Source organism: Octopus bimaculoides, chromosome 7, assembly GCF_001194135.2.
Source record: "Octopus bimaculoides isolate UCB-OBI-ISO-001 chromosome 7, ASM119413v2, whole genome shotgun sequence".
NCBI classification, from domain to species: Eukaryota; Metazoa; Mollusca; class Cephalopoda; order Octopoda; family Octopodidae; genus Octopus; species Octopus bimaculoides.
This window is the reverse complement of record NC_068987.1, coordinates 96377200-96396513: the sequence shown is the minus strand read 5'-3', so window position 1 is coordinate 96396513 and position 19314 is coordinate 96377200. Positions and strand designations below refer to the sequence as shown.

Sequence of the window (19314 nt, the reverse complement as noted above, 5' to 3'; positions counted from 1 at the left end):
ATGCAAATACCCACCTGTGATTTTGATAAAATCTATGTCCTATTATTGCTCCTGTATATTTGCCACATACAAAGTCTACCTTTTCTGGTAACCTGCCAATGAGACTACTGATCTTAATGGCCACTAATGAAGGTTTTCTGTTGAAGATTTTCTGCAGGTCAGTGATTGCTAAGTACATCAGTTTACTTTTAACAGTTGCTTCATCGAGAATTGATACAGACACAAAGATGTAGAAAGTTAAGCAGTGTTTCATTTCTTTCCTTGGGGAAAACCTTTTAAACTTGTATATAAATAGAAACTCACTACTCATTGCTCATTTCTGCACATAGCAGAAAGAATTATAATTATTGGAAGGCAGTGAGCTGGCAGAACATATTGGACCAAATGCTTTGTGGCATTCCTTTGCAGCTTCCTCACATTCTGCCGAATTGCTGGCCTTGTGCAAAAATTAGAAAGAATCACCATCATCATCATTAATATACTGTTCTGTACCCTACCAAGAATTTCATATTCTCATGTGTGTGTGTGTGTGTGTGTGTGTCTGTGTTCGCGCGCGTGTGTGTAAATGATGACATTACACAGAGTTGCTTGTCACTTTCTAGCCGAGATGATACGAAGTTTCCATTCCTTGTTGACATTACAACCAGTTGCTCTGCGGTTTCAAATAAATTCCCATCCAACCCATGCCAACAAAATAAAACGGACGCTAAGCGAAGGAACAAACGAATTGAACTAAATTCAGCATGTCGGTTTTTAATTGCGTTACGTCTAGTATGTGTATTGATCTAGAAAACGTTGAGAAATTGTGCCTTTCTAACAAATAAAATAGTTACTGGAAATTTCACTTATTAGATTTGTATATTTCCATTGAATTGAAAATGATATACTTTTTATATTTAATAATTAAAATTAATAGCTTTGTGTTGATATGCGCTGTTTACCCAGATATACCACATCCCGAAGAATAAATGCGTATATATTGTATTCTTATTTGTTAGTTCATAATTGTAATTTACATGTTTCAGATATTATTAAGAGACCATCTTATTAAAAGAGTCATTACAATTTCTTGGGGTAGGGCTCGAACTACCTACACGTTGGTTACCAGTTGAACGGTCTAACCGACTACACTATTCGTTTACAAGAAAACGCATCCATCCCACTATGAAGAACAATATAAAGTAGAAATATAAATAAACATAATATAACAAATAATAATAATAATAATGAAGATTTTGACTTTAGATAAAAATTAATAACCAATAAATTTATTACGGGTATTATTAGGTAATTATCACATATTAAATACAAATCAATTTTTAAAAATTTATTTTTAAAACTACATCTATTTGACAAACAAAAAAATATACAGCGTCCTCACACATCCAAGCAGTTCCTTGCTGCTGCACACAAGCATCATAATAATACTTGTCTACAGACGGCAAGATGGCGACAGCAAACGGAGCTTCGAACAAGAAAAAAGGCTAGTTTGCATCTTTTGTTAATTGCCTGTTACTATAAATAATAATTTATCTCATATTTTTATTGATTTAATGGAACACTTTTGTATTTCATTATGATCATATACAAATGGTGATTATATGTGTAAATAGGCTCAAAAGACACGCAAAAATATATTTTGATATATATGTATGTATATATACCATTTTATGTTAACGAGGTTAGCATATAAAACCAGACGAATACAGGGATATTTTTAGTATATAAAAACTGAGCTCACATTTATTTCATATATTATTGCATATGTGTGTATATATAAAAATAGAATATATACATGAATGTAATATGTATTTTGTCTTGAGAAAATATTCTGTACAAGACCAAAGATTTACAAGTACAACACACACACACATATATATATATATATATAAATATATATATATAATTTGGATCGCTTGTTTGCACACGTACTTATAAAAACAAAAATAACAAAAACGAATCAAACAAATCGCAATAGTATGTGTTTATATTAATGTATATATAATTATGTGTGGTATATATACATACAAACAAACCTATATGCACATTTATATATATATATGCACATAGATATGTATTTATGCACATATATCTATACAGATGTGTGCATATGTGTATATATATATGCACATGTATTTATGTACGTATGTGCACCTGAGTGTGCACATATATGCATGTATATATATATATGCATATGTATATACATATAAATGTGTATGTATTTATATATGTGTGCATGTATTCATATTTATGCACGAACACATGCACATTATATTTACAATTATGCGTAAATATGTATACATATATGCATACGTATGTGCATATGCATGCATATTTGTATGTATACATGCATGTTTAAGTATATGTATATATGCATGTATATGTGTGTCGTTATGAATGTGTGTATGCATACATATATGCATATATATTACGTATGTACATTTGTGCATATGTATACATATATCATCGTTTATTGTTCCTGTTCCATGCTGGTATGCGTTGAACTGTCCAGGATCCAATGGTTCCAGCAACAGTATTGTGTTCCCCTCTCTTATGGCATGGCTTTTACAGCATGATGCCCTTTTTAATGCCAACCTCTTAAAGTGTATACTGGGTGATTTTTCATGCCACCATAACTTTAGAGGAGTGGCCATGCAGCCTGCATGACTATGAACTCCAAGTGAGGCACTTGTATGCTTGATATGGGGGTTAAGGTATACTCTTTTTATTTGTTTCAGTCATTTGACTGCGGCCATGCTGGAGCACCGCCTTTAGTCGAGAAAATCGACCCCAGGACTTATTCTCTGTAAGCCTAGTACTTATTCTATTGGTCTCTTTTTGCCGAACCGGTAAGTTACGGGGACCTAAACGCACTAGCATCGGATGTCAAGCGATGGTGGGGGGACAAACATAGACACACTAGCACACATATTTTTTTTTTTTTTTTTTTTTTTTTTCATTTCAAAGTTTCAGCTCAGAGCTGCATACGACGGAATTCTTTCAGTTTCCGTCTACCAAATTCACTCACAAGGCTTTGGTCGGCCCGAGGCTATAGAAGACACTTGCCCAAGGTGCCACGCAGTAGGACTGAACCCGGAACAATGTGGTTGGTAAGCAAGCTACTTACCACAAAGCCACTCCTGCGCCTATAAGAGAGAAAGTAAAAAAAAAAAAACAGCAGAAAGCTTTCCAGTTGTAGAGTAACTATGTGGCTACTCATATTTTTGAAGAGCAGGTGATGGTGATCTGCATGAAGCTGGGCGGAGATAAAAAATAGTTGGGGTGAATTATCTGGGTGGACCTTCAAGGTATGAAGTAAGCAGATGTGAGTTGGATAGAACTAGAACTGTGGGCTGAGGTTGCAAGTTTGATGGGAGATTGAGAGATGGGGAATGGGTAAAGAGTGAATATAATTTATGAAGAGCAAATTTAGGGGAGGTAGGGAAGAGTAGGTAACAATTATAAAGATTGGATAGGGTTGAGGGGTAGATATGAATTGTGGATAAAGGTAGGAAGTGACAAATATTGCATAGGAGTGAAGAGCTATAGAATAGTCATGATGATAAGTAAACATAGAAAGGATATGAGAGAGAGATAGAGATGTGGTTGGATGTGTTGCAAGAATGTAGTGGGCTGGAGAGGAAAATGTAGTGCAAGGGTACAGTGAGAGACATACAGTGGTGGAGAAGAGATAATCTGGAGGATTAGATGAGCTAATCAGTGCAAAATGTTGATGGAGAGGACAGTATAAATGATGAGGGGTGGATATCAATTGAAATGGTTCTAGGAAGTGGGAAATATTAGTGGTATTAAGGAAGAACTTCAGTTTGAGAGATGGTGGGTGTCTTGAGGGGGAAATGGAAATTATATATATATATTGTATTTTGGTATGGTCATATTTTTTTTTGTTGCCAAACAAACACATGCTCTGCATATTCCATTCTCTGAGAATGGAATAAGCAGAGCAAGAGCACACACGAAGACAGAATGTATGTCACCTTGGGCAAGTGCCTTCAACTTAATAATCCTTGAGGTCAGCCATTGCCTTGTGAGTAGATGGAAACTGTGAGGAAGCCCATCACGTGTGTCCATGTGTGCACGTGCGCCTTTCTGTTTGTCATTTCCCATTACTTGACAACTGGTGTTGGTTTGTGTATGTCTCAGTAACTTAGCAGTCGAGCAAAAAAGACTGATAAGTACCAGGCTTAAAAATAACATGAGCAACTGGGGGCGTCCCAGCACCTGCTGTCAAATGACTGAAAAATAGATATGCGTGCATAGGTATGTGTATATATGTCCATACTTGTGTATATATATATATATATATATGCGCATATACTTACATATAGATATGAACTTATGTGTGCATATATACAAGGAAATTCGATAAACTGAAAGTTTCTGTATAGCTCACAGTTGGCAACTAGAGTCACTAAGAATAAATTGCTATTATTCCATATGATATGAATGCATATACATGTATGTATGTGTGTGTATATATATATATGTATATATATATACACATATGTGTGTGGACATCTATGTATACATGTGTATATACAAGTACTCATATATATATATATATATATATATATATATGCATATATATACAGGATGTAATGGGTAAATTGTTGCCATTTTATATTTTTTATTTTGTCGAATACAGCATAGTAGGGTCAGTTGAGTACTGTCTGTGAGAAAAATAGCACCATGATGCAATTCAATCTGCCAGAAATTTGGAAACAACATGCTGTATTGTTTGGCATTCATGCTGAAAGTTCCAAATACAAATAAATAGTGAACACACACCTGTTGGCTTGCCATGTCCCCAAAACATGTACCGAGAGTGATAAAAAATCAAACATCCAGTCAACATCATGGTGTTTGGAGTGATCACTATTGATGGTGACATTATGCCTCCATTCATATTCCCACACAGTCTCAGACTTAACACGGAAGCCTACATCAAGTGCCTGTGATGCCCTGGGTCAAGAGGGTGGCTGCTGGAAGACCCTATGTCTGGCAACAGGACTCTGCACCATGCCATACAAGCAAGAGAACCCAGTCATGGCTGTCAGACAATTTCTGCGACAACGCCACCCTTAGCATCTGGTCACCTAACTCCCCAGACTGCAACCTCCTTGATTATTATGTGTGGGGTGCAGTTGAGTGAGAGACCAACAAATCTCCTTGTAACACCAAAAATGAACTGAAGGCAAGGATTATGGTAGCATTCACCAACTTAAAGAAGGAGACCATCCAGAAGAGTTGCAGGAGATTCCAAAGTCGTCTGGAGGCTGTGGTTGAAGCCAATGGCAATTTTATTGAATAAATTTACTCTTTAGTATTTTAAAATATTTTTATGTAATTTTGGTAAATATATCTGTTAAAATGAGATGTCAGTGTTATTTTCATTTTTGCATAATTTAGACGACAATATATTCACTGCACCTTGTATGTATATATATATATATATATGAATAGGTAAAGGTGATGCCTCAGAATTAACTATAGAGGTATGAAATTGCTGGAGCAGGTCATAAACATTACTTGTGCTATTTTCCCACTAAGGCAACTGCAGGAGAAGAATTTAACCAAAAATAAATCCTGTACTTGGCATTTGTTGACATGCAGTAAGTCTTTGTCAGGGTCCCTCACTTCTCATCTGGTGGTTGTTGTGGAAGCCAGGGAGAGATGAATGTCTGGTGAGAGCCATCCAAGAGCCATGTACAGAGATGCTGTCAGTACGGTGAGAATCACCTATAAGTATAGCAATGAATTTAGTGTGCAGGTAGGAGATTACTAGGGCTCGGTTCTCAGCCCTCTCTGATAGTCCTCCAGGCCATAACAGAAATTTAAGACTGGTTGCCCATGAGAGCTCCTTTATTCTGATGACCTTGTTCTTATATTTGAATCTATAATAGTGGAAGCAAGGCATAGAATCAGAGGGTCTTAGAGTTAACTTAACAAAGACCAAAGTGTGTAGGAAAGATCTAAGTAGTAATTCCGTGTTGTGTACTCAGTGCAAGCTATGGACACATAAAATTTGCAGAGAAACCGCAAGAAGATTAACACAGAAAGTGAACTCTGCACACACATGGGATATAAATCTTTTATGAATGTTCAGGAGGATCCTTAGAGATAGTTGATAATTTCTGTTACCTAGTTGATCTAATTAGCTGTGGAAGACGAATATTCTGAAATTATAATTGCTTAAACATGAACCAGCTGTAAAAGTTTGGAGAGCTATTACCTCTATTGGTAACATGGGGCTTGTCTCAGTGAAAGTTAGATTGTTTAAAGTGAGTGCATGAACAGCAATGTTACATGATGGTGAAATGTGGGCTGTGAATGCAGAGGACATGTGAAAACTAGAAAATATGAAACTAGAAGATTCTGCTAGATGTGCAATGTCAGTGTGCATGTATAACGAAGTGCAAATGTGTTGAGAAAAAATTGTGCATAAGAGGTATCAGATGTAGATGTGTGTAAGAGCAAAGACTGCTGGTATGGTCAAATGATGCATATGGATGAGGACAGCTGTATAAAGAAGTACCAATTACTAAATGTGGATGGAACTTATAGAAAAGGCAAACCTAAAGAACATGGATGAAGTAGTGAAGGCCGATATCAAGATGTTGAACCTCATTGAGAAAATGACAAAGAACTGAGATGATTGGCAGTTGACCTTGTTTGAGAAAACCTGACCATCTCAGCAAAAATGAGATCCTGAAAACATATTGTCAATGTCTATGCCCCTACATCCAATGTATACTTAAAAAGCCTTTCCCACAACTCATCTTTTAAAGCTTTTTTTAGCTGTCCTTCTTTCATCCTTAGTGTGGCACTATTTCCTCAGCTGCTACAATTATATGAGAGCAGAAACTGAAATTTAAAAGTTTTACAGAAAAAGATGCATAGAATTTACACAATTTTTTTTTTTTTTTGTCATTTATTTAAGAAGTTTTTAAAATGTTTGTTGGTAATCATGTATAGCATTATTTTATTCTTTTTAGAAATTATCAGCATGATATAATCTATAATTTATTAATTGAATATTTTATGAAGTGAGACATTTCATTAAAGGTGGAAATAATTACGGTCTGAAGGAAATTCATGGAATGTGTTTTTTTTTCACATTAATAATTATTATTTATTTATATCCTCCGTATGTCTACTTAAAGCATTTTCTTTCATTAGAAAGGAGTTTTTTTTTTTCTTTAACAGACATAATTGTAGCAGCTATTATTATTATTACCCTGCATGCGTAAGCGAAAGCAAGGTATCGTAACCACTTGTCTTTGTTTTTCTGTGTGTTTGCAAAATTCCTGGAAAACAGCTAAATGGATTTTCACTCATTGGGTGGGTGGCTCAAAATGATGAAAATTTCGTTTGATTACCTTCAAACATACATGGCGTCTGTTTCTAGTGTGTTGGTTTATTCACATCCTTCAATATAATATATAATTATAAATTAGTATAAATACATACATAGATATGTGACTCTGCGTGCGTGCGTTGTGTGTGCACACGTGTGTGTATGTACAGTGGTGGATTCAAGAGCTTCATTTATTTATGAGTTGATTTTTTAATTTCACCAGAGTATAAATACCTATAATGGTGATACTTGAAAAAAAAACCAATTTTTTAAAAATCGAACTTACAGATTCCCTGAGAAGCAAGTTTAGTCAAACACTTGCAAAGCTTAATTCAGTTCATTTAAAAAGCATGGGTAAGCAACGCATTGGAAGCCACACTATAATTTGCGAAAATATTTATCTGTGTGCAAGGTATACACGCAGATAAATTTCAGTATTATTATTATAGTTATTAAGGTGGTGAGCTGGCAGAATCATTAGCATGCCGGACGAAATGCTTAGTGGTATTTCATCTATCTTTGTTCTGAGTTCAAATTCCACCAAGGTCAACTTTGCCTGTCATCCTTTTGGGGGTCAATAAATTAAGTACCAATTGCATACTGAGGTCGATCTAATTGACTGGTCCCCTTCCCCAAAATTTCAGGCCTTGTGCCTATAGTAGAAAGGATTATTATTATAGTTATTGAGGTGGTGAGCTGGCAGAATTGTTACCATGCTGGACAAAATGTTTAGCAGTGTTTCTTCCAGTTTTACATTCTGAGTTCATATGTCACTGAGGTCAGCTTTGCTTTTCATTCTTTTGAGGTCAATAAAATGAGTACCAGCAGAGCACTGGGGTGGATGCACAGGACTAATTCCATCTCAGAAAATTTCAGGCCTTGTTACTATAGTTGATAGAATTAAAAAGGAGGACTTGGCATGCTTTGGCTGCTGGTATGCAAACACAATGCAGCAGTTAAACCACTCGCAGTTGTTCCTGGACAACGAGCTGGTGTGGTCTCCACTTGTAAGAAATGTCTTTCTGCAGCTCATCTCTTTGCTAGAGCTGCAGTCCTGGGTCAAGAAAAGACCTGGTTCCTACTTGGAATATCATCAGGTGCTCACCACCCTCTACATTTGCAGTATATAGAAATCTAGTGGTGGGTAAGAGAGATGATGCTCTTCAGGAAACTCTAGGTGTCAACAAGGATGAACTAGCTGACCTACCGTGGATAACTTCAAGAAATCCCTGACCTGACAGTGCTACTGAAGAGCACCGTCAGTTCAAGATAAACCTTACAGGCATAGAAGCACCACCAGGCAGGACTGTCTGAGAGCAATGAGACTATATTGCACACACTTGTACAGTATCCAAACATTGCTGACTTGTAGAGTTATTTTAAACAGTTGCTATTGGCCAAATTCATCATAAAGATTGCCCCACCACCTATCTTTAACAAGACAGAACAGATAGTGTTTTGTGACTATGGTGAAGGTGGTTGTGTTGTAGCAAAGCTGAAAAGATTGAGGAAAGACACTTACCTCTTTGGTCAAGCCCTTGTTAACTTTTTAAATTTTCAACTTGGAAAGGAAAATGAGGGTAGAGAGGGAAGTGCTACCTCCCATTGGATTTGTGAAAAAATGGTTGACCATGGCAAAAATTGTTAGGGTGGATGGACCTACTCTAAGCATGTGCCTGTAGATTGGAGAACAGCAGTTGGGCAAGGGCTCATGCCTTTGGTGGTCAGAGTAATATTGGATTTGTGGAGTTCCTTGATTGGCCCTAGTTGGAGTTTCTCTTGTTTCATGAGAACTGCCTTATTCTTGTTATCACATACTTTGTATACTACGTTCACATTTCACTATCTTTTCCATTTCTTTCCCTTCATCTTTTATGTAAACCCTAATGCAGATTGTAGGCTGTCCATATGATCCTCTCCTCACCTATGCCACTGTGGCTAATAAAAGAAATCATTATTATTATTAGCAGAATAATTATAAGCAGCAAGCTGACAAAATCATTAAAATGCTGGATACAATGCTTAGCAGCATATCATTTGTCTTTATGTGCTGAGTTCAAATTCCACCGAGGTTGACATTGCTTTTCATCCTTTTGGTGTTGATAAATTTTGTACCATTTGAACATTGGGGTCACTGTAATTGTCTAACCCCTTCCCACCAAAATTTCAAGCCTTGCACCTATAGTAGAAAGTACAGTAGTACCTTGGTTTTCGAACAACTCATGAATAAATCATGCTTTATATATATATATATTGATATAGATATATATGAAGCACAATTTATTTGTGATCAGAGGCATTCGTAAACTGAATTACTACTGTATTAAATGAATATGAGAAAGACAGGAGATAAAGCATGATTTATTCGTGATCAGACTTGTTCGAAAACTGAGGTACTACTATATTATTATTAGAGCAACTGATAATGCTTAATATAATTTAAGATAATGTTTAATATAATTTAGTCTATATTCTGAATTCATGTTTCTATGGTGTTCAGTTTGTCTTTCATCTTATTGGAAGGGTGGGGATGGTGGGGGTCAATAGAATAAGGCATCAATCAAGTAGTGAGGCTGATATAATCAACTGTTTCCTTACTCTAAAATTTGTTGCCTTGTGCTTAGGTTCCATTCGAAATTCATGACTTAAGGTGGACATAGGTATACAACAATCAAAAAAATGTAACCTTCCCCACCTGCATGTTTCCTAGTTATCATCCAACCATACGTGTGTGGTATGGTTGGTCTTTGGCTTCTCTGTGAGAGTCTTTCATTCATTGTGACATGTTTTATTTTTGATTGCTAGCTGCTTACACACTCTTCTCATACAATAAACTGAAGGGGGAGTTGTCCATGACTACGAAACAGATTCTGTTGGGTTACATGGTACCAGTAACAGATTAAACTTGACCTGATTATATCATTACTATTGTCATTATTTCAGTTAGGAGGACGGTGAGTTGGCAGAATCATTAGTGTGCTGGATGAAAAGCTTAGCAGTATTTCGCCTGTCAGTACATTCTGAGTTCAGATTCTGCCAAGGTCGACTTTGCCTTTCGTACTTTCAGGGTTGATGAATTAAGTATCAGTGAAACACTGGGGTCGATGTAATCGACTAGTCCCTTCCCCACAAATTTCAGGCCTTGTGCCTTTGCCTTTTATTCATCCAGGTTTAATAAGATATATACCACTTATAATATGGGTTTTGACTGAGTGATCTATAATATTCTCTTTTAAACATATAAACTTGTATCAAAGTGAGAAACTATTATTAACAACATTTTACCACCTTGTCCATTGCATTAATTCTTTTTTTTTTTTTTGTTTATTTACAGATTATCGCTTGAGGCGCCAGAAAAGACAGCAGATCCGACAGTTGATTGATGCTATTGAAAGCAATGACCTGAACAGTGTCTTCAATCTCTGTAACTCCGTCCTTGATATAAACTTCCCTTATCGTAGAAAAACTCCACTTGAGGTGGCCGTTGAACTGGGTCATGTCCAGATCTGTTGTGCACTTCTTCAGAAAGGAGCAGATGTCAACCGCTGTAACCAGGGTCTTAACAACTTACTGAACATAGCCTGTCAGAAAGGTTATATCAAAGTAGCTGAAGTGCTCATCATGAACTCTGCAGACATAGACAGTCGCAATGAGCATGGTGCTACTCCTCTACACTCGGCTGTCTTGAATGGTTTTGTGCAAGTAGCTAGCATGCTGCTCAACAATGGTTGCGATGTGGATATCCCAAATGACCAGGTGGAAACACCATTGATGACAGCAGTTCGAACGAACAACCTCCAGATGGTTGATCTTTTGTTGAATCACAACTGCCTTGTTGATGCTCATAATTTCCAGATGATTACAGCATTGATGATAGCGACTGGCTGCGGATATCTTGATATTGTGGGTCGCCTTCTCATTGGAGGTATGTTTTTCAGTTAGAAGACTGCAGGAACATCTGACAAGCTTATATTTTATATATGACAAGGTTATATATTGAACCAACTCCTGGTTAACAGGAGTTAGCTCAGTTTGATTTTTGATGAATAAATGAAACATATTCAATAGGAAATTAAGGTTATGAGCTGTTTGACCCCCACAGTACTCTATATTTCACTTTTTGTTTCTTTTTTGTCATGGGTTTTTGATTAATACTGAAACATGTTGACTATAAAGTTAAGGTGTTTATACAACTGGCCCCTTGAATAAGAGTTTAAATTTTGCTAGTGCAGCAACTATACTTTGCTTCCAAATGTTTCACTTTTTGTGGGTTTTTTTGTTTTTGCTTTTGGCTAACACTGAAGGTATATATTACTCTGCTGGCCCCTTGGTCTAGAGTTCAAAACCTTGCTATTACAACTATTATACTGTTTCATAGTGGTTTACTTTTTGTATTTCTTGCATTGCTTATGTTTTTTTGGTTGTCACTAAAGCAATTTGATTTGGATAGAGGTGTAATAGCCAAGTGGATAAGGTAACAGCCAAGTGGATAACCTACATAGAGGTTATGAGTTCAAACCCACTGCAAGCAGAATGTATTTTATGGCAGAGTTCTCTATTCTACAGTGTCTCATTTCATTTAACTATCATTAGAAACAGGTCGCTAGTCATTTGGGAATGTAACCTGTTTTAGGCTGGTAACATATATAGTAAGAGTATTATCATTTATCCACCTCATCTCATGTAAATTGCCCTTAAAAGTTTCTTTGGGTTTAGGGAGGGTGGCATTTAGATGATGACCTTATATTACATTGATTTGACTGAAAGGTCAATGTAATTTACTATTGACCACGTTGTTAAGTGTATGAATTTTATTGCTGTACTCATTGTGGTACCTCTTAGGTAAGATATTCCTTTGCATACCCCAGTCTGTCTGATGATTATGTTGTTGATGTTGCTGCCTTTTGTTTAACCCCAAGTCATTCTTTATTGAGCAAACATATAATCAAAGACACTCCAGCCATGTCCTTCACTTTCACGTACAGGGTATGCACTGTCTATCGTATGCAGGACTGCACTGTCTAACGTGTCTTTTCTTTTATTTTTTTCAAAGAGAGAGTGAGATGTTAGTGTTTTTTGGGAGTGCTAGGTTTCTATTTCTGGTAGGTTGAGTAATTGCATAGAGGTGTCCTCATTAGCTTGCTGTTGATGATGATGATATGTGTGTACATGAAAAGTATTGAACCAATAGCCATATGGTTTAAACCTAAATACTGTAGCCATTATTTGTGCTTATTGGTCATAAGCACTTGTCTACTCATCAGCAAAATAACAGTACTATAGTTAGATATCCATCCATTTAACCGTGAAGTGAGAATGCTACAGCTGGATGCCTGGTCTCACTCACATTGGATTAGCTATTTCTTTGTTATAGATCTATACTCATTCAGAAGTAACTGGAGCTTTTTGTATTCTGTGAGTTCAAAAATAGAGTGATGCCTATGGTCTTTTCTTAAAACAAATAACAGTAACTCACCACAAGGTAAGCACACAACAGGTGAGATCTTCAGAAAAAGAACTCCCATCCGATAAGTGTTTTGGTCCTTATACCTGACACTCTACGGGAGCCAAGCCCACCCAGGTCATGACTCTTAGGTGTCCTCCTGCTGCTTTCCAAAATCCTGTCTCCAGCAGGACTTGAACCTGGGTTATTCTTTTTGTGAACTTGTGTTCCTAGGTCTGTGTTATAAGCCCACTAGGCCACTCTGACTGACGAAGGAACCAGTTCTCGTCTTCCTTATATTCCTGTAAATAACCAATGGAATCCATGACTAGGTCCATTGGTCATTTCTCTTCACTCACATCTACATTAAACACTTTTCAGCAACATCAGACAAACTTTTGATTGTGGCAGTTCTTAATAAACTATTTGAGATTTTTGTAGGTTAATTAGTTGGAGAAAACAAATAATGGAAAATGAATTCCAAAGACATAGTTGAGTATTGTATGGAGAATTGAAAACTTATTGATCATAGACAATATTTTAGTCAAAATTCCTTTTAATGGAGATCAGCAGAAATGTAGTATTAAACTATGCAACTTTACATTTTGAATTTTAAAATCTGTTAGGATTGGCTTTCTTTTTCATCCTTCTAGTTGTTGGGGAATTAACATATTTATGTATAAGTTGTATCCCTAATTTAATATTAAATCTTGGCACAAAATGTTTTCTGTTTTTAGGTTTCGTATCTACCTTGTTTTTTTTTTTTTGCCAGTCAAAAATCAAGTATAAAATAGTGCAACTTATACATGAGAAAATATGATAATTTCCAATTATATACTGAGATTTGATTGTATTGACTACTTGTCCTTTAAAACTTTGTGCTAGTCTAGGAGAAATCATTATTGCTGGTTATGATTTGACTGTTACAGGAGCAGATATTAACCGAAGGGACCGCTATGGCTGTACAGCTCTGTTTTATGCTGTGTCTGAGGGTTACCGAGATGTTGTAAAACTGTTATTGTCATCAGGTTCTGACGCCGATATTAAGACTGTCAAGAAACTCACATGTTTGACTGGTAAGTTTACACCATTTTATTAGAATCTCTCTCTCTCTCTCTCTCACTCACACACACACACACACACACACACACACATACATTTATTTATTTATTTATTGCAGATGTGAGATGTCATATGTTATTGGACTTTCTGCTCATAAATATTGAGCTGAAATCTACTGTAAGATTATCATTTTAGGGCAGAATACATTGCTCTATGTTGCTGTAATTTGTGTTATCATCGTCATCATCATCACCATCATCATCGTTTTAACATCTACTTTTCCATGTTTGCATAGATCAGACAAGACTATGTTGAGGTGGAGTTTTCTGTGGCTGGATGCCAAACCTCACCTATTTCCAAGTAAAGTAATAACCTCCAGTCTGTCAAACTGTGTATTACCCAGACATGGTTATGCTGAAGAATGGAAGGCTATGACAGCATTTGAGTGAGCCTTTTGTTTACATCCAGCGAATGCACATGAAAACAAGGGGAAATATGAACTCATTCATGCATACACAAACGTGCAGACATACATTTACAGGCATACCTCAACTTCTGTCTTTTTGAGTTACATATTTTTCAACATTTTTTGAAAGTAATAAATGGAAAAAATAAAACACAATTTCAGTCAATTTATCCAACATTTACATCACTCTCAGCAAACATAAGCACTGTGTGGTAAGAAATTTTGCTTCCCAACCTCATGGTTCTGGGTTCATTTTCATTGCATAATACCTTGGTCAAGTGTCTTCTACTATCGCCCTGGGCTGACCCAAAGCCTTGTAACAAATTTGGCAGATGGTACCTGAAAGAAGCTCATGATATATATGTATATATCATCAATATCAACATCATCATAGTTTAATGTCTGCCTTTTATGCATGCATGAGTTTGATGGTTTGACAGGAGTCAGTCAGGCAGAAAAAACACCAGGCTTCTATGTCTGCTTTGGCATGGTTTCTATGGCTGGATGCTCTTCCTAAAACCAACCACCCCATAGAGTGGACTGAGTGCTTTTTACGTGGCACCAGCACTGGTGAGGTCAGTTTTGGCATGGTTTTTACAGCTGGATGCCTTTCTAAATGCCTACCACTTCACAGTTTGGACTGGATGCTTTTTATGTGGCACCAGCACAGGCAGGGTCACCAAGTAACTTGCTAGACAAGGAATTTTTGAAAGGGGAGGGAGAATTAGAGGAAGTGATCTTGTGTCAGATGATGAAAGGTTAGAGTGTGGCAGAGACAGAGTAGCAGAAATAGGTGTCTTGCTGTAGAGGAGGTACATGGTTACCTGGCCAGAGAGAGAGATGTGTGTGTACAGCGGGCTTCTTCAGTTTCTGCTTACCAGTTTCACTTTAAAGGTATTGGTCAACCATTGGTTATAGAACAAGACACCAGCCAACAGTGTCCTCTCTGTGAGACCCCAGTCTGCATGGTTCCAAAGTGAACTTCTTAACCACAGTGTAGGGCAGTGGAATGGCAGTGATATTAAAGTGCTGAATTCAATGCCAGATGCCATTCAGTTATGTTTCTCATTGTTTTGAATTCCGATCATGTTGAAGTTACCATTACTTTCCATCCCTCCAAGGTCAGCAGCAAAATCAGCCATTGAGTCAATCGACTATCCATGCTCTTCCAATCCCTCTATGTCCAGAGTGAATGCTAGAAATCAGTAGTAGATGCGTATTCATTACATGGTTGGCGTTAGGAAGGGTATCCAGCTGTAGAAACCATGTCAAAACTGACATGAAGCTTGGGCAGCTCTTCAGCTGGCCAACTCCTGTCAAACTGTCCAACCCATGCCAACATGGAAAACAGATGTTAAATGATGATGATGGTGGTGGCAGCAATGATGATAGATACTGCATATTGTGTGTTTTATTTTCTGTTATTTAAGGTCACATGTTTAATTATCTTTGCAGAAGCCATTAGGAAGAATCATATAGACGTTGCAATGTGTCTGCTAGATTATGGATGTAATGTCAACATGTGTGACCGCCAGGGAGCCAGTCCGATCCTTGTAGCAATCAGCCAATGTAAGTAGAAATCTCAATACCCTCATATATGTATAACATCATTTAATGTCCACCTTCCATGCTGGCATGGGTGGGATGGTTTGACAGGAGCCGGCCAGGCAGAAGCCTGCACCAGACATCTGTGACTGTTTTGTGTAGGTTTCTGCCTGGCTGGCTCCTGTCAAACCATATCACCCATGCCAGCATGGAAGCATATCATTATGATTGTTTTATGTCCATTTTACTATGCTGGCATCAGTTGGATGGGTCTCACAGTTTCTTGGCTCTTGTTATTAACTGTTTAACAACAGTTTAATGTTGGCATACATTAAACTGTTGTTTAATATGTCCTGTTTTTTCTTTTGGCATCGTTTTAACAATGGGATGCCCTTTCTTCCTATCACAAACCACTTAATATGTGTGTGTATCTTTTCTACTCTTTGTAAATGATTGTATGTTTCTCAGTTTCATTTGTGTTGGAGTCAAGGTAGGACAACTGCTGTGCTGATGATGTGTATTGAGGAAGAAATGTTTTGTTCATAGCTATTTTCTTGTCTCCAGAAAATCAGACTTGTTCTTTAACCACATAGCCCTGACTGTACCTACACATGCCAGTACTCCCCCTCCCCCCAAATACATAACATTCACTAATCAGGAGAAGGCCTTTGACCTAATACCACATTTTGTAATATAGTTTGAAGACTAGGTATAGATGAATGGCTTGTTAGAACTCTGCAAGCTATGTATAGACACTGCTAACAATATGAAAGTTAGCAGTGAGTTCAGTAAAGAATTTGATTTGTAGGTCAGTGTCCATGAAGATTCAGTTCTTAGCATCTATCTATTCATTTTAGCTCTCCATGCCATAACAAAGAAGTCTAAGGCTGGCTGTTTGTTGTAACTTCTGTATGCCAATGACCTAGTTCTTATAGATTTAGAAATTTCGAACATGGAAGCAAAGCTTTGAGTTGATATGCTTCAAAGTAAACTCAACCAAGATAATAGCCATAGCAGAAAAGAAGACAGCACTTTGCCACCATCTGTGAAGTAGCCTTGGTTGATATGCCAAAAAAGAATACATAGAAATTCCATGGGCATATTAGAAGTGTAGTGGGACTATAGGCAGGCCAACAGAAAATGAAGGTTGCTTATGAGTTGGATGAAGAGTACTTCACAGAGCACTCATGAAATATATTGTGGCCTTAGGTGAATATCAGCATCATCATCATCATCGTTTAATGTCCATTTTCCATGCTGGCATGGGTTGGATGGTTTGACTGGGGATTGGCAAGCCAGGAGGCCGCACCAGGCTCTAATCTGATCTGGCAATGTTTCTACAGCTGGATGCCCTTCCTAACGCAAACCACTCTGAGAGTGTAGTGGGTGCTTTTTATGTACCACCGGTATTGGAGCCAGTCAGGGAGCACTGGCATCGGCTACATTCGAATGGTGCTTTTTATGTGCCACTGGCACAGGAGCTAGTGGGGCGGAGGGGCTGGCATCGACCACATTCGGATGGTGCTTTTTACGTGCCACCAGCACTGAGAGCCAATGAAAATATTATTGTTTCTTCAGTTAGTGACTGAAACTGTAGAAATAAATTAAATGCCTTACAATATTTAGATAAGTACCTTTATTTTACCATCTCTCAATATAAGAAACTATTATTATCAAGTCATTAAAAGTGTAGAACTAGAAGAGGGCTTAACAGACTGGTTTGCTGTATAAAGTCATGTCCTTTTGCATTGCTTCCTCTGAGTTTAAATAGGGTTAATTAAATAAGTACCAGTAATATGCTGTCCCTTCTTTATACAAATTGACCTTTTTCCTAGTCTAAAGAAATCATCAGTATTGATTCTATCAGTTTTGCTTTTCATCATGTGTGGAATTGCTAGTGTTGAAAAAATTCAATACCCTGTGGTATTTGTTCCTGCCCTTTATTATGTTCTGTGTCCAAATACCACTATGGTCAACATTGCTTTTCATCAACTACCCACCACCATCCTTCTCCAAATTCCTGGCCTTATGTCTATGTTAGAAACAATTATTTTTGCTTTTCATCTCTTTGATGTGAATAAAAATAGATATTTTCTGCAGTTGATTCAATCAGTTATACTCCTTTCTCAATAATTTGTGGCTTTAAGTTTATTTTGGAAATTATTACTGTTTATCCTGAAAGTAATTGAAATGATAGAGAGACAGACTAAATGCCTTTAGGTATATACTTTTACATTTTAAAATCAAATGCTGTTGAGATCAACTTTGCCCTTTATTCTATTGAGATCAATAAAATAAATACCAGCCAAGTACTGGGGCAATTAATCAGTTATACCCTTCCCCTAATTTATTGTTTTATGCATGTGTTAAAAAGCAACATTATTATCATTATTTATATTATTAATAAAAATCACTCTATTACACTTCAGTGACAGTTTATTTTGGCCAACAAGAAAACCCTCGGTCATTAGTGAACAGGTTCATTGAACTGAAATGTGATGTTAATCTTGCTGACAACTCAGGAATTCGGCCACTCTATCAGAGTGCTATGGGCGGAGATTTTGGTGAGTATGTTCCTTTAGCGGTATTACTATCATCATCATCATCATCATCATCGTTTAACGTCCGCGGTTGGACGATTTGACTGAGGACTGGCGAACCAGATAGCTGCACCAGACTCCAATCTGATCTGGCAGTGTTTCTACAGCTGGATGCCCTTCCTAATGCCAACCACTCCGAGAGTGTAGTGGGTGTTTTACGTGCCACCGGCACAAGAGCCAATCAGGCGGTACTGGCAGCGGCCATGCTCAAATAGTGTTTTTATGTGCTACCTGCACTCGAATATTTTTCCATGTGCCAGTAACGATCACGCTCATATGATGCTTTTTACGTGTCACCGGCATGGAAGCCAGTCAGCTGCTCTTAGCGCTCCACTATCATGGAGGCCAGAATTTCAGTCACCCTTGTTGTACGTACATACTATAGTGTTTGAAAGAAATGTGTGTATATATATATAAAGTTAATTGCAGAATAAAACCGTTAGGTCATCGACTCAAAAAAATTTAGCATTCATTATTGCCTCTTTAAATAGGAATAAAATAAATAGGTTAAAGTTATGCGAATGTCCGTCTCAGGGAAACCCTGTTTCTAATAAAACCAACTGTAAACCACACGACGATAGTGGAACGGGCCCTTCATTCCCTCGGATTATGCCTAAATCTGGGAATGAGATAAGTGGAATGGTTGATAAGAATAAATTTCTGAGGGTGGTTAATGATGTTGGAAATGACTAAGGGTGGCCGTAAAAAATTATGTAATTGTAGGGACCCTTCTTTATGTCCTCTTGGTGGACTTTGTTTGTCCACAAATGTAGTGTATAAATGCGTAGTTAGAGACGAGGACAAACAAAATAAGTTTTAT

The 19314-nt window shown here is 37.2% G+C and overlaps 1 protein-coding gene across 2 annotated transcripts in view; it reads left to right on the top strand.

Annotated features, from left to right (window-relative positions):
• The first annotated feature begins 1375 nt into the window (after nt 1-1375).
• The window catches only part of LOC106868840 (putative ankyrin repeat protein RF_0381), a 40156-nt gene continuing 22217 nt past the window's right edge, over nt 1376-19314 (top strand). The window contains exons 1-5 of one of the 2 annotated variants that reach the window (XM_014914273.2): nt 1376-1483; nt 10713-11303; nt 13751-13897; nt 15805-15918; nt 18324-18458. In XM_014914273.2, the coding sequence (XP_014769759.1) occupies nt 1447-1483; nt 10713-11303; nt 13751-13897; nt 15805-15918; nt 18324-18458 (1024 nt within the window). In that variant the 5' untranslated portion in view covers nt 1376-1446. Of the gene's footprint in view, nt 1484-7222; nt 7283-10712; nt 11304-13750; nt 13898-15804; nt 15919-18323; nt 18459-19314 lie in introns of those variants that run through there. The other variant, XM_052969817.1, reaches the window with a different exon arrangement.